Source organism: Saccopteryx leptura, chromosome 1 (assembly GCF_036850995.1).
Source record: "Saccopteryx leptura isolate mSacLep1 chromosome 1, mSacLep1_pri_phased_curated, whole genome shotgun sequence".
NCBI lineage: Eukaryota > Metazoa > Chordata > Mammalia > Chiroptera > Emballonuridae > Saccopteryx > Saccopteryx leptura.
This window is the reverse complement of record NC_089503.1, coordinates 351,522,553-351,547,896: the sequence shown is the minus strand read 5'-3', so window position 1 is coordinate 351,547,896 and position 25,344 is coordinate 351,522,553. Positions and strand designations below refer to the sequence as shown.

Genomic DNA, 25,344 nt, shown 5'->3' with positions numbered 1-25,344 from the left:
AGTCTGACGCTCTATCCACTGCGCCACCACCTGATCAGGCCAGACCTGCTTCTGTAGCATTTCTTCCTTGTTGAAATTTGTAAAAATTACAGTGGCATAAATGAACTTTATCAGTAGCCATGGGTACACTATCGCTTCACACATAAGACTAACGTGAATCAACTTTGTTTTAATTTGCTACATCAGTATGTATACATTAAGTGATAAAAATAGAGAGGTACACATGTACCAAATAAACATGTGCTTACGTGTCGAAACGTTGTGATAGAAACGGACAGAACTTTCCGGTAGACCTTATATTTAAAGCTGGATGTCAAAGCAATAATTTGTAATGGGGGCTATTTCTGTTAATTTACCTGAGATGCATCTGTTTTTGTGACTTGGCTTAGATAACGCAGATACCATTCTCAGAACCATGGCCAATGCCTGCTTGCAGAAATCTGGAGTTGGAAAACAGCAGAAAGGATGGGAAAGTAAGAGAGGCTGTAAGAAAGCCAGGTACAGCCAGGTGCTTCACCTGTGGTTCCCTCCACATGCAGATTTCAGAGGCCCCCACCTCGAGCACTGTTTCTAGTGTGGTGCTGTGCCGCCAGGTTCAGGAGCCCACCCGTTACCTGATTTTTTACACCGATCTGTCCGAAAACAGTGACTTCAGCTAAGTTCCCAGAGTTTATTATATCCACCGTCAGCAAGACCTGGTTCATCCACTCTATGTCCGGAATCGTGGCTCGGTCGGAGCCTACACAGGGAAAGAGAGAAGGAGGACCTGGTCAAAGGTCAGGAGGAGCTGGATTTGCAGGGAACGTGGTCCCGGGAAGGGAAGAGCTGGGAGCTGACATCATGGGATCAAATGCAGCCGGTGAATTTGGGAAAGGCTGCAGAGAGCTGCCCTGCCCGGCCTCACGCGGGAGGCACCGGGCCTCCCGCACACCCGGCTCGCTCACCGAAGATGGAGTCAGCCAGCCACGCCTCCAGGGTGAACACCCACGGGTCTCTCAGTTCCTGCACCGGAAACCACCAGGGCCGGGTGCGGAGCCGCGGGGGTGCGGGTGGGGGTATCCTCAGCTGCGGGTCCGGGGACGGGGCAGACGGCCATTGAGATTCCTGGGCCCCGGCACCTGGCTGGTCGGCCATGCCAGGACCAGCAGACCAGGAGCGAGACCGCATGGCTCCTGCTCAAGTCCAATAAGACTCAGCAGCCTGTGTTCCCTTTGTGGTTTCCCGCCAGCCCCGCCCCTTCCGGCACCTGACAGGGGCCCGGGCCGTGGAGGCGTGGGCGCTCCCTGCTCTGCATCTATCGCCAGGACTTCCCTGTTGACCTTGAATGAGTGTATATTTGGCCCCAGCTGGGTCTCAGAGGTGCCTTATGGTCATTCAGGAGCAAAAACGTGCCTCACACCACCTATCTGCTGGGCTGTGGGCCGGTAGGACATCCTGTCGTGGGTCCTGGGCTGTGGCTTCCCTGCAAGGCTCTGGCTGTGCTCTGTCTTTAGGGAGCACGTGGGAATGCAGGCATGAGGGTGGACTTTCCTCCTCTCACAGCACCAGCCCAGGAGGCAGAGCCAGCTGCTCCCACCTCTTCACCCGAGAGGCCAGACGCCACTCCAGACCTGGAGGGGTGTCCACCTCCAGCAGTCACTCCAGCGGCAGCTCTGGAGCCGGGGCTGGTCTGTGCAGCATTTACTGAGTTACCTGAGGCCCCGCCATCACTGCCTGAAGCACCCTCTGCCCAACCGGCCCCGGTTCCTGCCACAGAGCACCTGCCTCTGGACAGCACATCAGGGCAGCTCTAGAGCCGTCTGCTCTGGAACCTGCTCTATCCCAGCAAAAGAATGAATCACACTCTGTGACCTTTTTCTTTACATTTTTTTCATTGTGAAGTTTTCCTTTTCTCCTTGGATGTAGGAACTAACACCCAACTCCTTAAAATCCTGTACACATTAGAACAAGGAGAATGAAAAATGAGACATTCTGGGTACAGCAGGGAGCTTTCGAAATTCTGATGGGGTCCCAGAAAATGCCAAGGACACTGACTGGCTGTGTCCAACCCTAGAGAAATGAGGTATTGGAAGAGCATATGTCCAGGAATCCTCCCCGCCAGACACCCCAGGTGAGCACGCTCACACACACAGGCACCCACTAGTATACACATGGGCACAGGGGCACACGTGCACATGCCTTCACCACGTGCACACGCAGGGAAAGGACGGGCACAGTGAGCCCCTGTGTCAGGGCTCTGCTCTCCGGAAGGGCTGGGTTTCTATTTGTTTCTGAATTCCCTTAGAATTCAATATGGTACAATATAGAATTCAAAAGTAAATCTTTGTTTTTCTAGTCATAAATTCTTTAACAGTGAAAACTGAATATGTACTTTATAGTTGAGTGATACATGGATAACAGTGAATGTATCACTTTAATATATTTAAAAGTACCTCAGTCACACATGCATTGTACAGGTTTAGACCTCACATCAAGGAGATAGAGATTGACAAGGCTCACCCCACACGTGAACATCAGAAGTGCCTTGTTGGGTATCTGTTGGTCCACCTCTCTCAGTGTGTCCTTTGTTACATTCAGATTCTCACATATGCGTGTGTGCCAGCTGGAATCACATGTACGTAGTCTACGAGGTGGAATCCTAGATTCTAAGTTGGGCCATGTGTCTCATGTGAGAGGACCACTGAGCTCTTTTATCTTTCAACATATGGAGACCCCTGCACAGTGCCCTGCTGCTCAGCTTCCCTTGTCCATGAGGACCAGGATTGATGGGTCCCATCCCTGTCCGTGGACAGTATTGTTTGTCTCAATTCTTGGCTTATTTCATTAGTGGCTAATGTTGAAAGGAGATCTTTGAAAGTTTTGTGCAAGAATTTCTGTGGGGTAACGGCCTAGGGTGAGCACTGCCAGGAGAAGGTGAGCACCTGTGGAACGTTGATGGGTCCTGCACACTGTCCTCCCAGGCGAAGGGCCTGTCCCACTTCCCTCCAGGGAGCTGCTGGGGTCTTTACATCCTCACTTTGTCCCTGTGACTGCTTGCCACAACCATAAGCTTTCCAGTCTGTTGGGGACAGGGCTCTCTCACTGGTGTTCACAGTGCATATGTCCCCATCCCACATAAAATTAATGAAATAGAACACTAAATGACGCCAAGGCATAATAAAAATATAAGCATAATAGAAAATGACTGTAAACGTGTGGGAAAGTAAACTTCAGGTGTCCTTGAGACAGCTGATTGGATGAGTGGCTCCCGAGCTGGCCCCGAGGTGGTGTGCAGGGGCAGCTCCTCTTCTGTGGGCAGAGCCAGGGCAGGTTCGTCGGAGGCTTCCTGAGGCAGTAGTTTTCCAGCTTCTGGGTGGTCAGGAGGCACTGTGCAGGCCAGGCCTAGCTCCATAACTGTCTGGTGGGACTTTAGAAGGTGACAAGGCCGTTATGTGACTTGAATTGGCAAGTGTACTACCTCTTGTTGAAAGCTCATTTGTCCTCTGTCCCTTTAGAGAACATCGACTTTCAGAAGGTTTGTACACTTCAGGGATGTGAAAACTCTCTCTAGCCTTGGAGTGGAAGGAATGCTTTGCAGCTTATAGTTTGTCTTCCTAGGTTTCTGCATTGTTGTATTTGTTTTAAGGCCTGGAATTGACATCTGACTAGCTTCTATCCCTGTTGTCACACTTAGAACGGCAGTCTTTACTCTTGATGATGTACACGATTACTAAAAGGGTTTTTATTTTATCTGATCTCTGTTTTACCTGGGATTTCCATTTCAAATGACAAATATGATATTTGATACAAAATAAGTATGTGAGCACACCCGTAAAGGCACATATGGAAATGTTGCATTGATAGGAAACGTCCAGAATGGGTCAAGGAGCAGAGACACATAGCAACTGAGGGCCTACCAGGGACAGGAGTATGGGGAGTGAGTGCTTTTAGTGCAGGGTGTCTTTTATTTTGTCCTCTAATTTGCTGATTTGATCCTATGATCATCTAGCCAGCTATTTATTCCTTCTATTGTAGTCTTCATTTCTGATATTGTAATTGCCATTTCTGATTGATTCTTTTTTATGATTTCAGTGTCCTTTTTGATGCTTGCAATTTCTTTATTTAGGTGCTCATTAAGTCCATCCATAGTAGCTTTGAGATCCTTAAGCATCCTAACAATCATTATTTTAAACTCTGCATTCAGTAATTTGATTACTTCCATCTCATTCAGTTCTGTTTCTGGGGATTTTCTTGTTGATTTGTATGGTTTATGTTCCTCTGTCTTCCCATTTTGTCTGTGTTTGTGGTTTGCAAGCTTGTTAGAGTTGTGGGTCTGAGGTTGGTTTATGGAATGCAGCTTCTCCTCCAAGCCTTTATTCCTCAGCCTCTGCTGGTTGCTTGGATTTTAATTCTCCTTAACTAGTACAACCGCTTAAAAGCCTTAATTTCCCTGCTTATCATAGCAGGAAGCTTCTATGTTTGCTGATCCCAGCAGGGGACTTCTTTGTTTAGGAGAGGGAAAGTGTGCATATCTTGTTTGTTTGTTTTTTTGTGGGTTTTTTTTTTACCCTAGTTGAAACTGTATCCGGGAATGCAGTGAGTGTGACCACTGAGAATCTGAAGGTGTGTTCTGCCCAGTTACTCTCCCGGGGCAGGGTGTGTTCTCAGTATGAAGGGGGAAGCATAGCTCAGGTCTCCCTGGAAACCTGAGTCACTGCCCCTCCACATTACTTCCTTCTTTCTGAACAACCTTCCATGCTGATTGGAGTTGGAGAGCTTTTTGGAAGTGAGTCAACTGGTCCCACACTAGGCTTGTGCCAGCAGAGGGAGCAATACCTCCCGCAGCTATGGCCACCTTGGCACTGGAGAATGACTCAGCTCAGGTCATCTCTGTGTCTCGATCTTGCCACTCTCCTCATGCAAGACCAGTCCTCCAGCCCTCCTCACCTTTGGCAGTCCCAGGCAAGTGGCTGTGAGCAATATTTTCTGCACTGGCCCTTTAAGGCTGTAGTTTCTTTCGCCAGCCACTTCCCACAGGCAGAACTCTCACTCTTCTCCCCACTCAATAATGTCCGGCTGTCTCCTCTAGTCTCTGGGTTTCTAGGCTGGGGCTCTGGTCCTGTGACTGAGGATCCCTGCCTCTCAAGGTCTCTCTTCTTGCAATGAGAGCCCTTCTGGACTATCACCCTCAGTGTCCCCTGCTCCCACCGTGCCCCCGCACTCCCTTCCAGGATCGGTGTGGATTCTTCTGTGCTTTGGTTTTCGAGTCCTGTTCTTTTAGTCCAAAGTTGGTTTTTCAATTCAACCGTCTTACATGAATTTGTAATCCAGTTTGGTCATGGGAGGTGGCAGTCTGTGCGTCTGCCTACTCTACTGCCACCTTGGAATCTCTAAACTTTTATTTTGTAACTATTCCAAATCATAGTACAGGGAAATAGCTATAACTAGAATAAAATAGCCAAAGAAAAGAAAACAGGACAATTTTACATAAAATTAATTAAATAGAACACTTCTATTTAATTAATTTAAATAGAATACCAAGGCATAAATAATATAACTATAACAGAAAATAAAATGATTCTAAAGGTGTGGGAACGTAAACTTTCCAGATGTCTCAGGGAAAGCTGACTGGACAAGTGGCTCCCGAGCTGGCCCCGAGGTGGTGTGCAGGGGCAGCTCCTCTCGTCTGGGCAGAGCCAGGTCTGGTTCATTGGAGGCTTCCTAAGGAAGTGGTTTTCCAACCTCTGGGTGGTCAGCAGCCACTGTGTGGGCGGAACCTGGCTCTACAACGGCATCTGAAGGGGCTTCAGGAGGTGTAAAGAACACGAGTCGGACACCTCTCCAAGGCAGGGTTGACCTCCAAGTCTGGGATGACCTCCAGGTCTGGCCGTGCTGCCGGCTCCTCGGGAGGTCCCTCGGGTGGAGCAGGAGCCGACTCTGCCTCCTGGGCTGGTGCTGGAGTTGCTAGAGGAGAAAACATCCCCCATGTGCCTGCATTTCCATGTTTACTCCTAACACAGAGCACAGCCACAGCCGCAGGCCCACCGCAGGATGCCTCCCTGCCTGCTGTCCACACATGGGTGGTCTGAGGCCGGTGTTTGCTCCTGGTCAGCCTCTAAGAGTGCTTCTTCTCTGTCTGACACCAACTCCCAATAATCTTGCATGCCCTTCCAACTCTCCCTTATCACCACATTTTCTCCTCTGCCACTTTCCCTTTGAATCTGCCTCCTCGGGCTCCAGGTTGTTTGGCTCAGTTCCATTAACAGGGCCCTCTGCTGCTGCAGGCTGGGGTCAGACATTGTGAGCTCGGGTGTGTGGAACCCGGGCGGCTTTGGTGGAGCAGCTGCCGGACCCAGGGTGGCTCCCAGGAAGGAGACATCTGGATTACGAATGGAGACAAGGGAGGAATCCTACTCAGGTCATCCATGGGGCCTGAGTTTCCAGTCGCCCAGGTGGCCTCACTCACTGCGGTCCTGCATTGAATATCAGTATCCAGTTGCACCTGTCCCACTGTTATGGAGACGGTGTGGGGTCCCCTTCCATCCGGTGCTGCTCCTCCGTGTTTCTGACTGAGCTCTGCAATGACATGACCCGCAGGGGTCGGGTGGACTCAAGCCCAGCCTGGCCCTGGTCGCTGCTGCTTTTGCCCACTGCACCTTCAGCTCCCGAATCAGACCCGAGATGTGTCTGCAGCACCTCCTCCCAGGGGACATGAGCGTCACCTCCAGGGCTCAGGATAAACCTGGGGCAGAGGGTGCCGCCCACACTTCCCCCCAACCAGCCAGCCTTTACCTGGGGTGTGAACATGCCTGGTTCACAAGGCTTCTCACCCACCTGCTCAGCCTGTTCCTCCTGAGGGCAGGCTCTTCCCCGTGAAACCCCTTACACATACACGTACACACACTCTCACGTAGGGGACATAGACCTGCTCAGGTGAGATCACAGTGGCGGCCTGGCCTGGAAGCACCACCTCTGAGCCTCCATGGGTTACTTCTGGGTTGCGCCGAGAAAAGGGCCACAGGCCTTTGGGCTGAGACCAAACCCTGCAGTGGCCATGATGGAAAAAACCATATCGACCTTTTATCTGGGTGTCACATCCTTGGGACAGGGGCAGCAACACGAGAACATGTCGACTGTGCCGAAGCCTCTGACCGAGTGAGCTGGAAGTGGCTGTTTTAGAATGTGGTTGCCTTGCAACCAGGGTTCCGAGTTCTGGTGGGCTCTCTCAGCAGGCAGTGAGGTCACTGTGTGGTGAGGTCATTGCTGCTGCCATGTAGTGATGTCACTGCTCTTGTCTGAGGCGATGCTTGGGGTAGGGGACCCGGAGCAGAGCCGGCTCCTGCGGCACCTGTGGGACATCTGGAGGAGCCGGCTGCACCGGCAGAACCGGAGGTCCAGCCAGACCTGGAGGGGCACCCGACCCCAGCGCTGTGCCTCCTCCAGCAGCCGCTCCAGCTGCAGCTCTGGAGCTGATCCCGGCCTGAGCAGCGCCCCCTGACCACACTGAGGCCCCACCAGCGCTGCCTCAAGAACCCTCTGCCCAGACTGCCCTGTTGTGGCCAGACAAGGGGAGCTGCCTGTGGACAGTGCGTCAGGGCCAGCTCAAGAGCTGCTTGTCCTTCAACCACCTGTCCCTAGCACACCAGAAGACCTTGTTTTACACCTCTCTTTGACAGATTTATTTTCTTTTAACATTGTGTTTTTTTCCATGGTGTGATTCATGGTTTTATTTAATTTTATTTGTAAGAGTTCTGTATTTTTATTTTATTCTATTTTTTATAGTGTGATTTGTTATAAATGTCAAATAAAACTTTATTTTTTAAGTTGTGTTATTCCTGAGCATGAAGTCCCTTGAAGATGCTATGCAAACACAACTGATACCGCCTTAAAGAATCTTCCATCACCTCGAATGAAACCCCGCCCCAGAAGGACTCACCCCACTCCTCCCACCTCTGGCAAGCCCTCACCTGCTCTGTGTCTCTGCTCTTTTACCTATTCTGGGCTTTTCCTCTCAGTTTAATACTACAATAGGTATTGGACATGTTCCCATCGTTTTTTTGTTTATCTGAATATGTTTTTGTCATTTGAAAGAGAAATTGCAGGTGAAATACAGAGCAGGTAGAAAAGAAATAGAAATAAAAAAGAAGCCCTTTTACTAAGTGTTCACATCATCTAGGGCTAGAGACCTCTGTGCTAAGTGTGAGTGCAGGGCCTGATGCCAGTCAGGCAACTGCTGGCCCTTCCTCAGCCTAAAACAAACACGAGAAAAATGTGAAAATCTGGAAAGACACACCCCAAGTTAGAAAGCATTCCTCACAACCCAAGGCCAGAGAGAGGGTTAACATCCCTGCGGTGCAGAAACATCCTGAAAGTCGGTGTTTTCTAAAGGGACAGAGAGCAAACACACGTGCTTCCAATAAGAGGCGCTGCACAGCCAGTGTGTTTCAGGTGATGGCCGACCTCCCAGTGGGGGAACACGCACTGTGGACACTGGAGAGAGTGCCCTGTCCCCATCAGTCTGGCAGGCTTCTGGTTTGGTGGCAAACAGCCCTGAGAACAACAGGGGAATGCAGAGGTCCCAGCAGATCCCGGGAGAGTATGGTGAAAGTCCCCTTCTCTGGGACAGTGTGCAGGCCCTGTTGAAGTCCCACAGGTGCACACCTTCACCTGGCAGTGCTCGTGCCAGGAGGGGACCCAAAGAAGTTCTTGTACAGTTTTTCAAAGATGCATTTTCAAGACTACCCATCAACCACCAGGGCAAGGTCCCAGAAAGTTTCTAACTTTCATTAGAGTTAATAAGACTATTTGTGTAGAATTGTGTATAACAGAACACTGTTCTTTTTAAATTTTCATTGTACATTTTGGCCTGGGATATGGGCTTTAAAATGGACATTGTATCAGCTTCACTAAAATAAATAAAATATCAGTAAAAATCACAGCAAAGTTACCTTATTTCCCCATGTATAAGTCTCACCTGTTTTCCTATACAGTGTTTGTATAAGTGTGGGTTTTCAAATGCCATGGATAAAACTGAGGATGAGGCAATATATGAAGACAGTGATTCATCATCAGACACAGATGAGGAAAGCTAATAAATGCGAGTTTTGACAGTGATGACAGAGTTGTATGAATTTTATGATGAGTAAACCTTGAATTCAATAAGTTTATGTAATACATTGGTTTTTCAAATTTCAGGCGCCAAAATCAAGGTGTGTCTTATTCATGGGAGCCTCTTACACATGGGGAAATACGGTACTTTACAGCTGTCAGAATGGCTATCATCACTGTATCAGTTGTTGAGAATGTGGAGAAAAGGGAACCCTCATGCACTGTTGGTGGGAATGCAGATTGGAGCACCCACTGTGGAAGGAAGTATGGAGTTAGCCCTAAAAATAAACATGGAACTGCTTATGATCCGGAGACTTCACTTCTGGGAACTTATCCAAAGAAACCTGAAACCTGAAAGAATGTATGTACCCTTGTGTCCATGGCCACATTATTTACAATAGCCAAGATTAGGAAGCAACCCTGGTGTCCTTTAGTAGATGAGTGGATAATAAAACTGGTACATTTACATAATGGAATACTACTCATCCGAAAAAAAGAAAATCTTACCCTTTGTGACAGCATGGTTGGTCTTGGAGAATATTAGCCTAAGTGAAATAAGCCAGGCCGTTGCTTCGGTGGTCGGCAACCGAGCTATTCTAGTGCCTAAGGTGAGGTCTTGGAGCCATCATCAGTGCCTGGGGCCATCTTGCTCAAACCATTTGAGCCCTGGCTGCGAAGGGGAGAGGGTGGAGATTCAGATGGGTGTTTCTCTTGTGTGCCATGACTGGGAATCAAACCCGGGACATCCATATACAAAGCCGATGCTCTACCACTGAACCAACTGGCCAGGGCCTCACAGGTATTTCTTTTTTTTTTTTTTTTTTTTTTTTTTGTATTTTTCCGAAGCTGGAAACAGGGAGAGACAGTCAGACAGACTCCCGCATGTGCCCGACTGGGATCCACCCGGCACGCCCACCATGGGGCGACGCTCTGCCCACCAGGGGGCGATGCTCTGCCCCTCCGGGGCGTCGCACTGCCGCAACCAGAGCCACTCTAGCGCCTGGGGCAAAGGCCAAGGAGCCATCCCCAGCGCCCGGGCCATCTTAGCTCCAATGGAGCCTTGGCTGCGGGAGGGGAAGAGAGAGACAGAGAGGAAGGGGGGGGGGTGGAGAAGCAAATGGGCGCTTCTCCATGTGCCCTGGCCGGGAATCGAACCCGGGTCCCCTGCACGCCAGGCCGACGCTCTACCGCTGAGCCAACCGGCCAGGGCCCAGGTATTTCTTGATATATATAGTTTTTCTTCTGAGACATCAAGATATTCTAGTTTTCTTCCAATTTTTCTGGCTACTACTCAATCTATTTTGATGGTTTCTCCTTCAGCACTGCACTCTAGCACAGGAACGACTAAACCAATCCCCCAATTCTATCTTTAGGGGGTCTACCTCCTGGGACTACTAAGAAATTCTCTGGCATTCTGGTCCAGTCAGGAGATTGAAATCAAATCACATAGTAGATAAATAGGAGATATGTAATATGAGAATACAGTGGTACCTTGAGATACAAATTTAATTCGTTCTGTAACCGAGCTCGTAAGTCAGTCACCTCATATATCAAACTGCCAATACTGGACCATGCGCCAATGCGCCAACTAGCGGCAGCTTCCTGAATCACGACTCATATCTCGGAATTTCACTTGGATCTCGAACAAAAATACAGACCAAGTTACCACTTGTATCTTAAAAAATTCGTTTGTTGGTCTGTTCATATCTCAAGGTACCACTGTAATTCATTATGATGAAAGAATAACTCTAAGATACAAAGAATCTCTGTGTAGCACTCGAGGGTTGAGAGAGAGAGTACCCAAGTAAGAATAAACTTGGAAGGGTTTCAGACCTCAAGTGCAAAAGGCCTTCAGAGAGCTTGGGCTACATAAGATAGCTTGTAGAGGGAGCACCAGCTCCGTGTGGACTTCCTAGGCCACAGGAAGGCTGCACACAACACCTGCAGAAAGATCAACAACCTGGTGATCAACTCTAGACCACAGGCAGCAGCATGCAGGCCAGGCAGGAATCTTTGATTCCCCGTCTAGTAAGCTGTAGACAGGTTGCCTCCCAAGAATAAATCCCACTTGATCATGGTGTATGATTTTTTTCATATATTGCTGGATCCGATTTGCTAATATTTTGTTGAGGATTTTACATCTAAATTCATCAGGGATATTGGCCTATAATTTTCTTTCTTTGTGTTGTCCTTGCCTGGTTTTAGAATCAAAATTATGCTCTCCTCATAAAAGGAGCTTGGAAGTCTTCCTTCCTCTTGAATTTTTTGAAATAGCTTGAGACGGAGAGGAGTTAGTTCTTCATTGAATATTTGGTAGAATTCACCTGTGAAGCCATCAGTCCCAGGACTTTTGTTTGTTGGGAGTTTTTTTGATAACTGTTTCGATCCCATCTGTTGTAATCAGTCTGTTTAGGTTTTCTGATTCTTCCAGATTGATTTTTAAAAGATTATATGTTTCAAGAAATTTGTCCATTTCATCTAGGTTGTCTAATTTTTTGGCATACAATTTTTGGAAGGTTTTTTGTTTTGTTTGTTTTTACAGAGACAGAGAGAGAGTCAGAGAGAGGGATAGATAGGGACAGACAGGAACAGAGAGAGATGAGAAGCATCAATCATTAGTTTTTCATTGCGACACCTTAGTTGTTCATTGATTGCTTTCTCATATGTGTCTTGACCGTGGGACTACAGCAGACTGAGTAACCCCTTGCTCAAGCCAGCGACCTTGGGTCCAAGCTGGTGAGCTTTTGTTCAAACCAGATGAACCCACGCTCAAGCTGGCGACCTCAGAGTCTCAAACCTCGGTCCTCTGCATCCCAGTCCGATGCTCTATCCACTGCGCCACCACCTGGTCAGGCAGGACATAGTTCTTCATAGTATTTTCTTACAATCCTTTGTATTTTTGTTGTGTCAGTTGTTATTTCTCCACTCATTTCTAATTTTATTTATTTGAGGTTTTTTTGTGAGTCTGGTTAAAAGTTCATCAATCTTGTTTACCTTTTCAAAGAACTAGGTCTTGGTTTCGTTGATCCTCTGTATTGTTTCTTTAGTCTCTACATCATTTATTTCCACTCTGATCTTTATTATTTCCTTCCTTCTACTACCTCTAGGCTTTAGTTGCTGTTCTTTTTCTAGTTCTTTTAGATGCAAAGTTTTTTATTTGAGCTTTTTCTAGCTTCTTAGGGTATGCCTGTAATGCTATGACCTTCCCTCTCAGTACTGCTTTTGCTGTGTCCCATAAATTTTGAGTTGTTGTATGATCATTATCATTTGTTTCTAGGAATTTTTTAAATTTCTTTTTTAATCTCATTGTTAACCCATTCATTATTTAATAACATGCTTTTTAGTTTCCAAGTGTTTGAGTATTTTTGAGTTTTTCTGTTGTGGTTGATTTCTAATTTCATGCCATTGTTATCAGAGAAAATGCTTGATACAATTTCAATCTTTTTAAATTTGTTGAGACCACTTTTTTGCCCTAATGTGTGGTCTATCCTAGAGAATGTACCATGAGCACTTGAAAAGAATGTATATTCTGCTGCTTTAGGGTGAAAGGTTCTGAAGATATCTATTAAATCCAGTTGATCTAGTGTGTCCTTTAAGTCTGCTATTTCTTTGTTAATTTTTTTCTTGAGGATCTATCTAGTGATGTTAGTGGGGTATTGAAATCCCCTACTATTATAGTATTGCTGCTGATCTCGCCCTTTATATCCATCATAGTCTGCTTTATATATTTAGGTGCTCCTATTTTAGGCAGACTAGATTTCTTTTTTAAAGATTTTATATATCCATTTTAGATAAGAGATAGAGACAAAAGGAGAGAGAGAGTGAAAAGCAGGAAGCATCAACTCCCATATGTGCCTTGACCGGGCAAGCCCAGGGTTTTGAACCAGCGACCTCAGCATTCCAGGTTTAGGCTTTATCCACTGCACCACCACAGGCCAGGTCAGACCAGATTTTTGTTAATTATTTCTTTATGAACCACAGTCACTAAGAAAATACAAAACCCACTACTCATTAAACTATGAGACACCACCAATTTTAAGGTACCACTCAGTTTCAGAGACGTGAAAATGTACAAGTCAGAATCAATAAATACAGCCTATCAGTCTTGAACTATTTAGTAGAAGTTCAATACTACACAATATAAAGTATTTTTACAATGTTTATAGATTTGTGCGAGTGTGTGTGCATTACAGGTGCACACACACAATGTGCATGCACATACACACTTAGGCTAAAGCATGAAGTGAGGTCCCTTTGGCTCCCCTCTTTCTCCTAGTAGCTCCCAAGGCCACAATATGGAACCCTTAAGTAGGTATCTGAGTAGTATTTTGAAAACCACTGAATTATAACTAACCCAATTCTTGACTTTTGGTTATTTATTTAGATTAAGCTTTTTAATCTCTCACAAAAATATATTGATACCTGTCATAAAAAGATATTAAAAGAGGTTAAGTTTTCTTTTTTTGATGAAATAAAATATTAGTTATGTGGCCAGGCTTTCTCTAGGTTTAAAAAATTAAACCACTGGCTTAATTTATACACTGTTCCTATCCACTGCCTGCTTTCTTACTGTCTGTGGGTGACTGAAATGTAGCTTCTCTCGAACTTCAGAGGACAAAGACACATCCCTGAGAGTCAAATAATCCAGGTCTTTTGGCAGCTAGAGAGCTTCATCTCGCTGTATGTTCTTTATTTCTTCTTGTTGGTAGAATAATACTGATTCGTAAGTGGCTGGTAAGCAAAATTATGTTATGATACTCATATTATATTAACAATTTACATTCATATAGCTTTTTACAATTTACAAAGAGTTTTTGCTACATTATCTCACTCAACTCTTATCTCAACACAATGAATAAGTGGGGTACATGTTTCTTTTCCAGCTGAGGAAATTGAGGCTAAAATATAAACAGAGAGTATCTTTAACTACAACATTTTGTCTGGTAGTTTACCACATGTCCTTTTCATTTAAAAATTTAGAAAAATTAAAAGGAAATTGTGGCCTGACCTGTGGTGGCGCAGTGGATAAAGCATCGACCTGGAAATGCTGAGGTCGCCGGTTCGAAACCCTGGGCTTGCCTGGTCAAGGCACATATGGGAGTTGATGCTTCCAGCTCCTCCCCCCTTCTCTCTCTCTGTCTCTCTCTCTCTCTCTCTCTCTGTCTCTTACCCTCTCTCTCTCCTCTCTAAAAATGAATAAATAAAAAAAAATTAAAAAGGAAATTGTGTTCCTTCTCGGAACAAATTTTTCCCCCTTTTTTAAGTGAGAGACAGATTACCACATATGCCCTGACCAGGATCCACCAGGCAACCCTCCTCTAGGGCTGATGCTTGAATCAACTAAGCTATACTCAGTGCCTGAGGCTGACACTCGGACCAACCAAACTATCCTATTGGTTTGATGCTCAAACCTACTGAGCCACTGACTGAGAGAGAAGGAGAGAAGTAGAGAGGGAGGGGGACAGGAGCAGATGGTCACTTCTCATCTGTGCCCTGACTGGGATGAACTTGGGACGTCCACATGCCGGGCCAATGCTCTTTCCACTGAGCCAGTTGGCCAGGGCCCACTTTTTCTTTTTAAATCACCTTAACAGAATGGCTACTCATGAGATTAGTTTGGTAAAAATATAAAACTGATAATCTTCTTTTCCATATTTTTATTATCAATTAGCATTTTATTTTCTTACTGAATTTTATTTATTAAATTTTTAGAAAGAGGAGAGAGAGAAAGGAGGCAGGGAGGAGCAGGAAGCATGAACTTGTAGGTGCTTCCCATATATGTGCTTTGACCAGGCAAGCCTAGGGTTTCAAATGGGTGACCTTAGCATTCCAGGTCAATGCTTTATCCACTGTGCCACCACAGGTCAGCCCATCAATTAGCATTTTAAACTGAGTTGGAAACAATCACTTTCCCTGCTTTCACTATGACCTCAATACATATTAGTCATATTTAATGCAAATTCTAATTATATAAATTTGAAATAGTGCAATAATCAAAATAAAGCATAATGTTGCCCTGGCAGGGTAGTTCAGTTGGTTAGAGCATCACCCTGATACACCAAGATTGTCGGTTTAATCCCTGGTCAGGGAACATACAAGAGTCAGCCAGTGAATGCATAAATAAGTGAAACAACAGCCCTGGCTGGTTGTCTCAGTGGTATAGCGTGGGCCAAGAGTGTGGATGTCCAAGGTTTGATTCCCCCTCAGCAGGGCACACAGGAGAAGAAACCATCTGCTTCTCCACCCACCCCCATTCCCTTCTCTTTATCTCTCTCCCCTTCTCCTTCAGCCATGGCTTGGTTGGAACAAGTTGGCCCCAGGTGCTGAAGATAGCTCCATGGCCTTGTCTCAGGCACTTAAATGGCTTGGTTGCTGAGCAACGGAGCAACAACCCCAGATGCGCAGAGCATCACCTGGTAGGCAGCTTGCCAGGTGAATCCCGTTCTGGGCGCATACAGAAGTCTGTCTGTCTTCCTGCTTCTCACTTAAGAAAAATTAAAAAAATAAAGTAAAAAAGGAATCAGCCAGTAAATGCATAAATAAGTGGAACAACAAATCTCTCTCTCTCTTTAAAATCAATAAGTAAAACTTAAAAAAAATAAAAATAGGCCCTGGCCGGTTGGCTCAGTGGTAGAGCATCAGCCTGGCATGCAGAAGTCCCGGGTTCGATTCCCGGCCAGGGCACACAGGAGAAACACCCATCTGCTTCTCCACCCCTCCTCCTCTCCTTCCTCTCTGTCTCTCTCTTCCCCTCCCGCAGCCAAGGCTCCATTGGAGCAAAGATGGCCCCGGGCGCTGGGGATGGCTCCTTGGCCTCTGCCCCAGGCGCTAGAGTGGCTCTGGTCACAACAGAGCGACGCCCCGGAGGGGCAGAGCATCGCCCCCTGGTGGGCAGAGCTTCGCCCCTGGTGGGCGTGCCGGGTGGATCCCAGTCGGGCGCATGCGGGAGTCTGTCTGACTGTCTCTCCCCGTTTCCAGCTTCAGAAACACACACACACACACACACACACACACACACACACACAAATAAATAAATAAATAAATAAATAAAATAAAATAAAAATAACACCAAAGAATGTTATAAAATCTTTGTGCAAAGCCTGAAATAATGTGAACTCTCTTAAGTTTAAACAAACAAACAGCTGAAAAATTAAGTGAGTTATAAAACATGTTTATACTACTACCATCTCTTGGTGCCACTTATGTGGTAAACAAATATATCATCACCCTTATTTGTGATATAGGCTGTCATTCCTGTGAATGAGATCCTCTGATATGGGTGACTACGATGCAGCTTCTTTGATAATCACTGCTACTATAACTGAAAACCTGCTTAACATCCTCCAACACAGAGGACAGTGCTTTGTGAAATTCCCATGAAAAGGAGAACTTGGGAATAGAAGTACTAAACAATATAGCACCATGATGAGATGAAAGCCAAACAAGGACATGTTATGCCTGGCTGTTAATGAGAGAGACAGCACTTGGACAGGTTAGAGACAACAGATACATATGAGAATTATAAAAACAAAGATAAAAATAAAGATAACACCCTTCCAAGTAACAAGTGACTCATTAAGTAAGTCCAAAGAATTTATAACACTCTGCTTAATCGAAGAAGTTTCCTTTATATACCTTACAGGTAAGATGAGACCACCCCAACTGTTCCATACTTCCCAAAGCAACCAGATAACTGTATTTCTTAATTTGTACCCTGTAAATCTTAGCAAAGCCACAAGAACTCAATGGGAGCCATAAAAAAATTATATAAAATAAGTAATCATGTAGAATCATACATATTTTCAATACTGAAAAGGTAAGTTACATTTAAAGGATTTTGAGAAGAAGCCAAAAGTAAGCTTCATTCAAAATGAGAAGGTAGGGAGTCTATAAGTAATGTCTCTCTGAAATGATCTTGTTTTCCTGTAAAAAGTGAAAAATGCTTACCTGAGAGGCACACTTCTACCCATACTTATAGAAGCCTCTGGGATTAACTTTTTCCATTTGTAGCTTGAAAACTCAATGGATTTTATTTCTATAAGAAAACTTCATCCAAGAAGCTCTTTCATGCCTTTGTTGGGAAACACAGCCAACTTCCTTATACCCTGGAAGAGGGCAGGAGAGAATATCATGAGAGGTCTGACAAGAACAAACCTGGTCGGTAGACTCTGAAAAGTTACCTCGGAATGTGAGGCGGCTGTCAGCATTATCAGGGTGCAGTGACAAACGGAACTCCACCTGGCTTGTAAACATTCAGTATGGTTCCTTGGTGCCCAGTGTGGTGAGGTCATCAATCAAGATTCCTATGTAGCCTTCTGTTCTGCTGACGATGAAAGGAGGCTTGCCTCTGACCCGAAGACTTGCGTTGATTCCAGCTATCACACCCTACAAGAGGACTGAAATGTTTAAAAGGCCATCATGAAGTGAACAAAGAGCTCTGCTATTCAGAGCACTATCAGAAAACTCATCATGGGGCAGGAAGAAAGCAGGCAGGCACTACCTGGAAAGAATAGAATAGAGGTATGCTATAATTCATTGTTTTCCAAATACAGTAATTCTTGAAAGGCCTAGAGAGAATCATTTTTTAAAAAATCCACCTGTAAAACTTTTCTAGTTTTTCCCCACTTACAAGTAAAAATAATATAACTTCCCACTTAAAAGGAATAATACATGATCATTTTTTCTCCCTTTCTTTCTTTCCTTCCTTGTTCCTTCCTTTTTTTGTTGTTTTTGTTTTTTGTTTTAAGCAAGAAAGAGACAGAGAAAGAGGCACACAGGGACAGATACACAGGAAAGGAGAGAGATATGAGAAGCATCAGCCCATAGTTGCCTCATTTGAGTTGTTCCTTGATTGCTTTCTCATGTGTGCCTTCACTGAGGTGCTCCAGCTAAGCCAGTGACCCCTTGCTCCAGCCAGGGACCTTGGCCTTCAAGCCAGCAAACATGGGGTCATGTCTATGATCCCACCCTCAGGCCGGTGACCCCACGCTCAAGCCGGTGACCCCACGCTCAAGCCAGTGACCCCACCCTCAAGCCGGTGACCCCACGCTCAGGCCGGTGACCCCACGCTCAGGCCGGTGACCCCACGCTCAAGCAGGATGAGCCTGCTCTCAGCCAGCAACCTCAGGGTTTCATACCTGGGTCCTCAGCACCCCAGGTTGACATACTATCCACTGCGCTACCAATGGTCAGGCATGATATGATCATTTTCAATAAAATTATTTTGAAAGAGTCATAAACCACAAGTGTTTCTTGATTTACTTATTAAAATTTATTTTTTAAAGTTTACTGATTTTAGATAGAGGGAGAGAGAAACATTAGTTGTTTGTTTTGCTGACTTATGCATTCATTGGTTGACTCTTGCATGTGCCCTGACTGGGGATTGAACCCACAACCTTCCCATGTGGGGACCACCGTCTAACCAACTGAGCTACAAGTATTTCTTTTTTAATCCTGTTGTATACAGTAGCCATCATCCTATACCCTGAAACAGAAATGTCTTCTATTAGTTAGGAATTATATCTAAGATCTGCATAATTATCATAAATGTTAAAAGGAGGAACGCCAGTTCAATAGCCCCTTTCTGTTTACATTGGCATCTGAACACTTACTTGAGCTGCAGCTTCCTCGTAGCCAGTAGTGCCATTTATCTGTCCCGCGAAGAAGAGCCGTTGCACCAACTGAGTCTCAAGAGAAGGACTGATCTGACGTGGATCTAAGTAATCATACTGAACACCATAGCCTGACCAATGAATAAATGGTACAAAATAAGCAAAAACATAGCGGAATTTGCATCAAGGTAGAGATGCAAAGGTTATCGTTTCATTAAATGCTCTTGAAAAATAAAGACTATTTGAAATGTGCAGATGTGCAGCTTCGCTTTCTGAGACTCAAAGCAAGCATGACTGGAGCTAGGCTCTCACTGTCTGCTGAGGTGATGCCGAGCTCATTCTGAAAAGCGGCTGTGCTTCTCTTTACCTGGCTCGATCATTTTAGCTTTCTCCAAGCCTCTGATGCATGTGATCATCTTCTCTTGTAATTCAGCTGGTAGTGTCACAGATAACCCTTGGGGGTAGACGAGGTCAGAATCTATCCCTTCCGGTTCCAACCAAACATGATGTAGATGGTTTGGGAAACACAAAACCTTTGATTCAATGGAGGGACAGTATCTAGAACAGGATAATTAAATTTAAAAATTGAGTGAAACAAACAAAAAAGGATTGGCAACATTCCTTAAAGTAACTGAGCCGTGATAGTTTGTCCTTACTGGGGTCCCCTCGCAGTTTCCTTAACGTGACTATTAAGGTGAAGATTCTCAAGGATAATCTCATCCACTCTAGGGTTGGTGTGAGTCAGGTAACATGGCAGCTGATCTTCTGGCTAAAACACATGAATTAGTTATAACATTTTTGCTTCTCAACTAGCATGCCTCTTATTCAAATAAACTGCACACTTACTTTTATAGACATTAAATCTATGCATAATGCCAAGCACTACTTATGGAATAGTCTTGCCAAAAACAACCCAAAAGATGAACCTAAATTTAAGCAAGGCTCTAGATCTATTAGTTTAGAGGAAACACAGAAAATGGAGAAACAGTTCAAGGCACCAGCAGTGGGATCAAATCAGACAAATTGAGGATACTGAATCTAGAGCATAAATGAATATTTCTTCCACATACATATGTCAAAAAAAAAATAAACGAAGGGGCAAGGGAGACTATTATATGGCTTAACATCCAATGCAATGCATAAACCCTGTTTGGTTCCTGGTTCAAAAATAAACTGTAAAGAAACATTTAAAATAAACTGTAAACATTTTAAGTAAATACTTTAAAACAACAATTAAAAACAACTAAGGAAAACTGAACACTGAGTATTTAGATGATGTTAAGAAATTATCTTGCCTGACCAGGCAGTGGCGCAGTGAATAGAGCATCGGACTGGGATGCGGAGGACCCAGGTTCAAGACCCCGAAATCGCCAGCTTGAGCACAGGCTCATCTGGTTTGAGCAAAACTCACCAGCTTGGACCCAAGGTCGCTGGCTTTAGCAAGGAGTTACTCGGTCTGCTGTAGCCCCCTGGTCAAGGCACATATGAGAAAGCAATCAATGAACAACTAAGGTGTAGCATCGAAAAATGATGATTGATGCTTCTCATCTCTCTCTGTTCCTGTCTGTCCTTATCTATCCCTCTCTCTGACTCTCTCTCTGTCTCTGTAAAAAAAAAAAAAAAAGAAATTCTCCTTTGCCTGGCCATGTGGTGAGGCAGTGGATAGAGCGTCGGACTGGGACACAGTGGACCCAAGTTTGAAACCCTGAGGTTGCCAGTTTGAGCAAAGGTTCATCTGGTTTGAGCACAGGCTCACCAGCTTGAGCACAGGGTTACCGGCTTCAGCCCAGGTTGCTGGCAAGGTGTCATTCGCTCTCCTGCAGCCCTCCAGTCAAGGCACATATGAAAAGCAATCAATGAACAGCTAAGGTGCCACACCAAAGAGTTGATGTTTCTCATCTCTCTCCCTTCCTGTCTGTCTGTACCTATCTGTCCCTCTCTCTGTCTCTCTCACACATAAAATATTATCTTTTGCCTTCCCTGTGGTAGTGCAGTGGATAGATCATCAACCCAGAATGCTCAGGGCTCCAGTTTGAAACCCTTGGCTGCCGGGTCAAAGCACACACAAAAGCAAACAATGAACAGTTTAAGTGAAGCAACTATGAGTTGATACTTCTTGCTACCCTGCCTCATCTGTCTGTAAAATCAATAAATAAAATCCTTTAAAAAAATAAATTATATTTTGTTGGGTGTAGATAAAGATATTGTGGTTAATTTTTACAAGTTTTTATCTGTTGAAGACTTATACCAAAGGATTTATAAGTGAAATGATGTGATCTGGGACTGTTGACACACTCAGCCAGGAGAGTGCTCTCCCTCTCAGGAGCAAGGCCACGCCTACCCCCCCCCCCCCCCCGCAGGTGCATTACCTTCATCCTCCTCTCTCCTAAGGCCCAAGGGCCCCTTGTTTGCCTCTGTAGCTCATTTCCTGGGCCAATTTCTTTTATGACTCACTTCTCCTACCTCTGTGACTTTCTTTAAATTTTTAATTGATTGTGTTGACTTGGTTTCAACTTCTGTGACTTTCCAAATAAACTTTCTCATAGTTTGAAAGAAAAAAATCAGCAAGAAGCAAGTGTTCAGGAAAGCTAAATCAAGACTGCCCAAAAATATTATTTGTTTAAGCTGAGTGATGAACACATGGATTCATTATACTATTTTTCTACTTTCTGTAAAATTAAAGGTTTGTGAAAAAAGTTTTTTTGTTGCTTATTTTAGTGAGAAACAGAAAGAGGCACAGAGAGACAGGAAGGGAGAGAGACAAGAAACATCAACTCATAGTTGTGGCCCCTTACTTATTCATTGATTGCTTCTCATATGTACCTTGACCCAGAGGCTACTGCTGAGACAGTGACTCCTTGCTCAAGCCAGCGACCTTGGGCTCAAGCCAAGGACCTTGGGGTCATTTCTATGAACCAATGCTCAAGGCAGCAATTCCGCACTTAAGCTGGATGAGCCGTCCTCAAGCCAGGGACCTTGGGTTTGGAACCTAGTTCTCCACATTCCCAGCAAACGCTTTATCCATGGTGCCACTGCCTGGCCAGCAAATAATAAAAGTTTAAAATATACATACCAAGAAAGTTTCATCACAATTTACATTTTTCCACAGCAAATATATAAAAATGACTTCAAAAAAACAGGGTAGGCCCTGGCCGGTTGGCTCAGCGGTAGAGCGTCGGCCTGGCGTGCGGGGAACCCGGGTTGGATTCCCGGCCAGGACACATGGGAGGGACGCCCATTTGCTTCTCCACCTCCCCCCTCCTTTCTCTCTGTCTCTCTCTTCCCCTCCCGCAGCCTGGGCTCCATTGGAGCAGGGATGGCCCGGGCGCTGGGGATGGTTCCTTGGCCTCTGCCCCAGGCACTAGAGTGGCTCTGGTCGCGGCAGAGAGATGCCCCGGAGGGGCAGAGCATCGCCCCCTGGTGGGCAGAGCATAGCCCCTGGTGAGCGTGCCGGGTGGATCCCGGTCGGGCGCATGCGGGAGTCTGTCTGACTGTCTCTCCCCGTTTCCAGCTTCAGAAAAATATAAAAAAACAAACAAACAAAAAAAAAACTGAAGGATTCTCCTGCTCTGGAGGACCCTTCTTGGAAAAAACAAACAAACAAACAAAAAAAAACAGGGTATTTGAAGCCACTCATTAGGATAACACTCTCAAGCTAGGACCATCAATTATTAGTCCTCAATTCTAAAAACACTCATACTTTTTTTTTAATATTTAAAAAATACAAAAAAGGTAACCTATGCTCTTAAAAAATATACCATGAAAGACTGAAGAACTGATTTAAAGAAAAACAATAATTAAATGCTATATATGACCTACTGTGGATTAAAAAAAAAGGTTGCTATAAAGGACAATTTTGGGACAATCAGCAAAATTGGACTATGGACTTTATATTATATACCACTCTTGTATCAATGTTAAATTCTCCAATTTTCATCACTGCATCGAGGTTATAGAGAACGATGTTTCTGTGCTTAGTTGAGATACAGAGTGAAGTATTTAGAGGTAAAGGGTCATGATCTTTGCAACTTGCTCTCAAATGTTTCAGACGAAAGAGAATAAGAATAAATGTGCATACCACTATTTTATACTATAGGTATTATATATGCCTTGAGAAAGATATAAATATGACAAATATTAAGTGGGTGAATCTCTGTGGTTTATATGAGATTGTTTTAATTGCCTCGTAACTTTTCTGTATGTCTGAGATTGTTTCAAGTTTAAATAGGTCAAGTTATTGAGGTAATGAAATTTAAGAACATATGTAGACAACTGAAAACTGGAGGAAGACAACACCAAGCCTACACTCAACCAGCTCTACAAACAATACACCCAAACACACAGACATAATGAGAAAACAGAGAAGTGCAATCTAAATGAAACCCCAAGAGAAACCTCCAGGAAATGAAATAAATGATATGGAAATAACCAAACTTCTGGATGCAGAGTTTAAAATAATGATTTTAAGTATGCTTAGGGATCTTAGAACAACAATGAATGGTCATTATGAACACCTAAATAAAGAAATAGCAAGTAGGCCCTGGCCGGTTGGCTCAGCGGTAGAGCGTCGGCCTGGTGTGCGGGGGACCCGGGTTCGATTCCTGGCCAGGGCACACAGGAGAAGCGCCCATTTGCTTCTCCACCCCCCCTCTTTCCTCTCTGTCTCTCTCTTCCCCTCCTGCAGCCAAGGCTCCATTGGAGCAAAGATGGCCCGGGCGCTGGGGATGGCTCCTTGGCCTCTGCCCCAGGCACTAGAGTGGCTCTGGTCTCGGCAGAGCGATGCCCCAGAGGGGCAGAGCATCGCCCCCTGGTGGGCAGAGCGTCGCCCCTGGTGGACGTGCCGGGTGGATCCCGGTCAGGCGCATGCGGAGTCTGACTGTCTCTCCCTGTCTCCAGCTTAAAATTTAAAAAAAAAAAAAAAAGAAATAGCAAGTATAAAAAAGGACATTGAAATATTAAAAAAGAATCAGTCGGAGATGACAAATATATACAATATCAGAAATGAGGACCACAATGGAAGGTATTAAAAACAGGATGGATGAAGCTGAGGATCAAAACAGCGAGTTGGAGGACAAGTTGAACAAAGGCAGGGAAGCAGAGCAGAAAAAGAAAAGAGACTCAAAAAGTCTGAGGAAACTCTTAGAGAGCTCTATGACAACACAAAGAGAAATAGCATCTGCATCATAGGGGTTCCTGAAGAAGAAGAGAAAGAACAAGGGATAGAGACTTTGTTCAATCATATCATAGCTGAAAACTTCCCTAAATTATTCAGGAAAAACTCTCACATGTTCAAGAAGCACAGAGAACTCCATTAAAGAGAAACCCAAAGAAATCTACACCAAGGCACATCATAATTAAAATACTAAACCTAAGTGATAAAGAGAAAATATTAAAAGCTGCTAGAGAAAAAAAAGGCTATCACCTACAAAGGAGCCCCCATAAGGATGACATCTGACTTCTCAACAGAAACACTTCAGGTCAGAGGGAATGGCAAGAAATATTCAAAGTAATGCAGAACAAGAACCTACAACCAAGACTACTTTATCCAGCAAGGCTATCATTTAAAATTGAAGGAGAAATAAAAAGCTTCCCACACACAAAAAAAAATCAAGGAATTCATTACAACCAAACCATTGCTGCAGGAAATGTTAAGGGGCCTGTTGTAAACAGATCAAAGTGGGAAAAGAATATAGCAAAAGAGGAATACAGCTTTAAAGAATAAAATGGCAATAAACAACTACATATCAATAATAACCTTAAATGTAAATGGTTAAATGATCCAATCAAAAGACATAGGGTAGCTGCATGGATAAGAAAACAGGGCCCATACATATGCTGTCTACAAGAGACACACCTTGAAACAAAAGATCCACATAGACTAAAGGTAAAAGGATGGAAAAAAATATTTCATGCAAAGGGAATGAAAAAAAAGCTGAGGTAGCAATATTTATATCAAACAAAATGAACTTTAAAACAAAGACTATAGTAAGAGATAAAGAAGGCCACTACATAATGATAAAGGGAGCAATCCAACAGGAAGATATAACCATTATAAATATCTATGCACCTAATATAGGAGCACCTAAATATATAAAGCAGACTTTGAAGGATTTAAAGGGCGAGATCAATAGCAATACTACAATAGTAGAGGATTTCAATACCCCACTAACATCACTAGATAGATCCTCAAGAAAAAAATTAACAAAGAAACAGCAGACTTAAAGGACACACTAGATCAACTGGATTTAATAGATATCTTCAGAACCTTTCACCCTAAAGCAGCAGAATATACATTCTTTTCAAGTGCTCATGGTACATTCTCTAGGATAGACCACATGTTAGGGCACAAAAGTGCTCTCAATAAATTTAAAAAGACTGAAATCGTATCAAGCACTTTCTCTGATAACAATAGCATGAAACTAGAAATCAACCACAACAGAAAAACTCAAAAATTCTCAAACACATGGAAACTAAATAGCAGGTTGTTAAATAACGAATAGATTAACAGTGAGATCAAAGAAGAAATAAAAATTTCCTAGAAACAAATGATAATAAGCATACAACAACTCAAAATTTATGGGACACAGCAAAAGTAGTCCTGAGAGGGAAGTTCATAGCACTACAGGCATACTTTAAGAAGCTAGAA

The 25,344-nt window shown here is 44.4% G+C and overlaps 1 protein-coding gene across 1 annotated transcript in view; it reads right to left on the bottom strand.

Annotated features, from left to right (window-relative positions):
- Nucleotides 1-7,236: 7,236 nt before the first annotated feature.
- LOC136387384 (protein MTO1 homolog, mitochondrial-like) overlaps nucleotides 7,237-25,344 on the bottom strand; it is a 30,317-nt gene continuing 12,209 nt past the window's right edge. The window contains 9 exon segments of the mRNA XM_066358810.1: nucleotides 7,237-7,552; nucleotides 8,136-8,228; nucleotides 17,035-17,121; nucleotides 17,123-17,192; nucleotides 17,268-17,472; nucleotides 18,699-18,829; nucleotides 19,066-19,256; nucleotides 19,355-19,463; nucleotides 19,612-19,624. Of these exon segments, the coding sequence (XP_066214907.1) occupies nucleotides 7,237-7,552; nucleotides 8,136-8,228; nucleotides 17,035-17,121; nucleotides 17,123-17,192; nucleotides 17,268-17,472; nucleotides 18,699-18,829; nucleotides 19,066-19,256; nucleotides 19,355-19,463; nucleotides 19,612-19,624 (1,215 nt within the window).